At 38.1% G+C, this 5,364-nt stretch overlaps 1 protein-coding gene across 1 annotated transcript; it reads right to left on the reverse strand.

Annotated features, from left to right (window-relative positions):
* Window positions 1–1,293: 1,293 nt before the first annotated feature.
* On the reverse strand, window positions 1,294–5,106 carry SNIP1 (Smad nuclear interacting protein 1). The gene is made up of 4 exons (XM_053454513.1): window positions 4,771–5,106; window positions 3,674–3,788; window positions 2,090–2,631; window positions 1,294–1,708 (listed from the first exon to the last, which is right to left on the reverse strand). The coding sequence occupies exons 1-4, from the start codon at window positions 4,947–4,949 to the stop codon at window positions 1,447–1,449; spliced, it is 1,098 nt and encodes a 365-aa protein (XP_053310488.1). The 5' UTR covers window positions 4,950–5,106; the 3' UTR covers window positions 1,294–1,446.
* Between the last annotated feature and the right edge of the window lie 258 nt (window positions 5,107–5,364).

Raw genomic sequence — 5,364 nt, forward strand, 5'->3', positions numbered from 1 at the left:
TCTCATCCTAATAGTTTGTAAGCTTAAAATCGGCAGGGTTCTTTTCTTTCTGTACCAGAAAGTCTTGGTGTTTTGTCAGTTTCAGGTATTATCAATTTCAATTTTATTTTTCACTCCCCCCTACTGTAATAGTGGATTTAAAATATGCTCCTTCTCAGAACACAAGTCAACCATCACAATATTACACTCAAACAACAGAAACAGTTTGGCAAAACCACAAAATGTAGTCCGGATATAGTCCTTAAAGACTACTTAGAACCCCTGCACCTCAAAGTTTTATGGATTAATAAATATCTATTTCCTACCACACGAGAAACCGAAGATCAATCAAAATATCAAATGCATTAATCAGGTGATGTATAATTGGTTTATTTTACACAGCATATAAACCAAATCAAAGGCTTTCACCTATAGCCTGGTCCTTTCAAATGCCCAATGCATTTATGAAAACATGGTAGCATTGTTCATACTACCTTTAACTCACCCCCTGCCCTAGTTTAAAAACATGTCACAAAATGTCAAATATACACCCTCCAATATCAATGCATTGATGCCACTGGGAAAGTAAACAATCATTAACAGAATACTTACTACTACATGAGCATGGCACTGCTCAAGAAAACCAGATTCTGAAGGAGAAAAAGTTAAATATGTAGTATTTTTAACAAAACTTGATAGAAGAAGTGCCAATAACCTGGACATAAACCATTGCTTCTTCTTAAATGTCCCACCCAGGAACAAGGTAAAATAGTTCCAGCGGTTAGTTAGACATTTAACCTTTGGTGATTGAGTTGTATAAAAAGTACAAAAAAATATATATATATATTCTTTAATAATGCCCTTTTTATATAAAATACAAGCGTGTAGCCAATGTCGGCTTACATTTGCCATTTTCAAAAGAAGCAAGTTTGTGGACTAGAATAGTTCGGTTGTAGCATTTCTATTTTTAAATATAGCCACTACCAACTCCAACATCAACTCACATACAGTATCTTACTTGACCCTGGATGATTGCCCCTACATGGTCTTTGGGGCAAGTTAGTATTCTGGATAACAGAGATGATAAATAATATTTGGCTCTGTGTCTCAAGATCAATTAGTAGAAAATAATGAAAACCACATACTCTGGACATTCTTAACGTGAGTATCTTTCAAGAACATGCATCAAAATTCCCTTTATGTAACAATTTAAAACAAGAAACCACTCAATTGTAATATTTCATCATATGTAAACAGGATAATCACTACATCTCACCCCATAGCCCCTAACCTCAAGACATAAAAAAAGAGAAATACAAATTATTTACAGTTTATTGTTTTAAGACCATGCAAAATTTCAAGATATTTTTTTATGAAACAGGCCAACAATATTCCATTCTGTAGAACAATGCATCTGACCACAGTGAAGTTTAGGTCTTAAGTCCTTTTGATTTTATGGTACATTCACTAGCTATCAGTACCCTCGTCTTCTTCGTCGTCGTCATCTTGCTGCTTGTCTACTTCAGAAGTGTCTGATGACTCATGGAGAACAACATATTCCCTGCTGCTAAAACCAAATTTAAGCACATCTTTCTCCTTCAGTTCATAATATCGTTGCGGTTCAATGCGCTGGTTATTTAGGTAAGTGCCGTTGCCAGAACCCAGGTCAATAATATAAGGTCTTACTCGACGGCCAGCTGTTCCATCTGCACGGGTGAACGCGACCATTCTGAAACAGCAAGAGTTAAGACACAGAGAGGCTTACTGTGTATTGAATTAAAATAGCAATGGCACAACAAGCAAGGAAACTAGGAAATGTAACTTGTGCAATACAGAAGAATCAGTTTACCTATCAAGCAATATAGCAGAAGGAATAAAGTTTTCACAATGCTAATTTGATGTAGGATTATAAATACACCAGTCATCAGCTGTGCTTGAGTATTGTGAGGGACAGATATAACAACTAATTCATTAGCCCTAAAAGGCCATTCAGTGCATTTTAATCTATTTATAAGTGCAAACTTTAGCTTAAAATTATGTTAACTTTATGTTTAAGTGTTTTTTTATTCACATACATACAAGTTAAAAAATAACTGTGTGCATTACTCACCTATACTGTAGAACAGCATGTTGCTTTGAGCATGATGGATGGTCTATAGGTATATCGGCAATACGTCTCTGCCTGCCCAAAAGATAAGCACTTTGTCGGTGAATATACATGACAGGCAAAGCCTCGTCATTCTTAAAGGGGTACAGACGCCAGCGTTTTTTGGGGATACGAGCTTCTGGGGGCTCATTGTATTTTATCACAACTCCCCTGAATGTGTTTGTATCTTCTACCAAGGCACCTGACAGTTCAAAGTTGGGCTTTTCCTTATTGGATGTGCCATCTGTATTATCTGTGTCGTGTTGCTCCGATTCTCCTTCCTGCTCTTCTCTTTGTCGTCTCTCCCTCCTCCGCTCATTATGGATTTCCCGTTCTGTTCTCTGGTCTCTCATATGCCGTTCCTCACGATCCCATTCTCGGGACCGGGAGTGATTGTAACGCCCTCTGTCTGTTTGGTCTCTGTGTCTGTTTCGTCTGTGGTCCTCCTCACAGCGCTCCCTGGGTTGCCTCTCCTCATGTGCCCTGCGAGAGTGCTCTTGTTTTTCCTGTTAAATTAGAATGTTACATATTATATGGCAACATTTTACTTTCAGATAAAACTGGTTAGACTTGGCATAAACAGTGTATTAGTTAATAATTAATAAAATACCCTATATTCAATTCTAAAATAAAGTGAACTTCTCCAAACACATTTAGTATTCCTTGTTTGACCCCATTACTTTTCATGAGAGTTTTGTTTGAAACTATATTCACACATATATTGGGGGGAAAAAATCTTAATTCTGTTTACTATTTCTTCCACAGGATATGTGCCACTGCTTATACACCAAACTTTTGATCATCAACAACCCCCCCCCATTCAAGAATATGTCGTAGGTTTTCTTAATCTTTTGGAGGCCCAAACGTTTCCTTGTACACAACATGAAGCTAACTTCTTCTAAACTTTTACTGGAAGTAAAACATGCATGCTGGCATACAGGCTACAATGCTGTCTAAAGCTGACAGGCAAGAAGCCAGCCAGCCAGCCCAATCCCATACTGATCACCCTTCCCTGAGGAGCAGGTTGGCGTTTGTTACTGGACCTTTGTTTTGAGAAGGTGGACCAGGCGTTTCAACAATAAGTTTGGAATGCATTGGGAAATTGTTACAGGTGAATAATGAAAATGAGGATAAGAATAATAATATGAAAACACTTTGAGGCTGTAATGATTAATCAACACAGTAAACCAATGTTTGTTTTAGTCAGGCTAAAATAGGGACCAAGTAGTTATCTTCAATACCCAAGTGCGCACACTTAATTAAGCAAAGTGTTTCCAGGGAAAGTACCTACAGGTATACTAGAAAAGAGCATCCTTGTATCAGTGGTTCATTAAATTTGTCAGTATACTTCTGATTATGCCCAAATTGTTAAAACAACGTTAAACAAATCAAATAAATCACTGAAGTTCAGCAGACCTTTAATGAAACACTTTACTTTCTTGGGGAAGAATGAGTTGGACTTTCATACTATATGGGTAATAACTGCAAGATGACATTTTTCATCTTACCACGCCTAAGAATTCAGCCCTGTGTATATGCTTATATTACCTGTTTTACTTTGACCTCTATGTGAGGTGGGCTCCTGCTCTCACTTTGATTTCTCTTATATTTAGGTGATTTAATGGGTTTGCCAGATGACTTGTTCTTCCTTTTTAAGGGTGATCTGAAGAATTAAAAGAGTGTCAAAATGGTCCAGCACAAATTTCAGTAAATACAATTTAAACTGGATATATTTGTCCCCGATAGCATGTTTACGAACTCCCCGTAATGCTTTTGCCTTCAGCCACTTTTATTCACTTTTTCCAAAGTTCCAGAGGACAAAGCAACAATCTATTAATTCAGTTTTTACTGTGACAAGTGCTCTATTATTTTGGTAACCAATGTTATACTCCACAGAAATTTGAATGGTGAACCAAGGGCATATGATCAGAACCATGGGAATCTGAATAAAACGTATACCTTCACCCTCCAAATATAGCACAAGTATTGCGGAAGTGTGTTTTATTTAACTTATTGAACATTTAAGAGCATTGTCAATTTATTTTATACCATCTATTTTGATGTGTAATGTTGCAAAGTTCTTCTGAACACAGAAATTGAAATGTTGGTTGGAATGGTAGCCTTGACCATAGCAAGTGTGTAAATCTCTTCACTTCCCTGAAAAACACTAAACTTTTTAAAGGCCACTTTTTTTTTTTTTTTTTTTTTTTAATACCAGGATCAGAAGCCCCACTGAAATTGTTCACTTGGTAACAGAAACTGAAAAAAATACTTGCTTATATAAACTGTGAGTTATTATTTCCCCAATGAAGCAAATGAGGACCTTTATTCTTTAGATAGCACACAATAGCCCATTAAAAATAATTACGCTTATGTGTGTCACATAGTAAATGAAAGTCAGGAAGTGTTAAAAATACACAGACGCATAGAGCAATATTAACCGCTACAAATTAATATTCTATTGGACCCCACGGTGACTAATTCGCATGATGGACTTAGATCTTTACAAATATGTCTGAGTATCGGATCAACCGAGCATCTAAGCGGTGAGCGCGACATAACACTGTGCTGTAGCTAAAGCACGAACATTATATAACAACCCGTTCAGGCACAGCCAAGAAACGCTAGGCTCCGTGTCGGTTTACCTGCTCCTTCTCCGTAACTGGTCCTGCGAGGGGCATTCCTCGCCGCTACTACTGGGGCTTCGACTTTGCCACTGTCGGTGAGGCCTGGCTGGACTCACCCTCTCCTGCTTTACCGAAGTTGGTTGCGGGCTACGCGGCCTGTGTTTCCTGCGTCGTTCCTCATCCCTCAGCTCCTTCATCCCCCAAATCCGGGATCACCGTTACAAACTAGAACTGGAAGGATAATAACCTTCTAGTAATCACCTAGCCTGATGCCGCTACCGGAAGGAGCTACAACGCACTAAGCTGGAAGTTGTAATGTCTTGTTTCCGGGTAAGCAAAAAAAAAACAACAACACGTATTTCCGTCCCGTATTGTCGTCACGGTAGTAAACTTAATGAAGCTGGTTTTGTGTACTACATTACCCATGGGGCATATTATTGATAGGGCGTTATAAATGTGGTAATTTGGATACACATTTGGCAGAAAGATAGTTTTATATGGGTTGTAATAAGGTTTCTGTTCAATAAAGTTGTTTTCTCAAGTACGGAAGAACTACAGTTCCCAGCATGCCCACGTGAATCTGGGAGCATTTTCTAGGAGTGGAGGTAAGGC

Source organism: Spea bombifrons, chromosome 2, assembly GCF_027358695.1.
Source record: "Spea bombifrons isolate aSpeBom1 chromosome 2, aSpeBom1.2.pri, whole genome shotgun sequence".
NCBI lineage: Eukaryota > Metazoa > Chordata > Amphibia > Anura > Pelobatidae > Spea > Spea bombifrons.

Excerpts from the sequence above, each read along its gene's own strand:
- SNIP1 (XM_053454513.1), bottom strand. The coding sequence starts at position 4,949 with ATGAAGGAGCTGAGGGATGAGGAACGACGCAGGAAACACAGGCCGCGT. Across the intron at positions 3,789-4,770 it reads CAGTTACGGAGAAGGAGCAG|ATCACCCTTAAAAAGGAAGA; the intron begins GTAAACCGACAC and ends TTAATTCTTCAG. Across the intron at positions 1,709-2,089 it reads CATGCTGTTCTACAGTATAG|AATGGTCGCGTTCACCCGTG; the intron begins GTGAGTAATGCA and ends TTGCTGTTTCAG.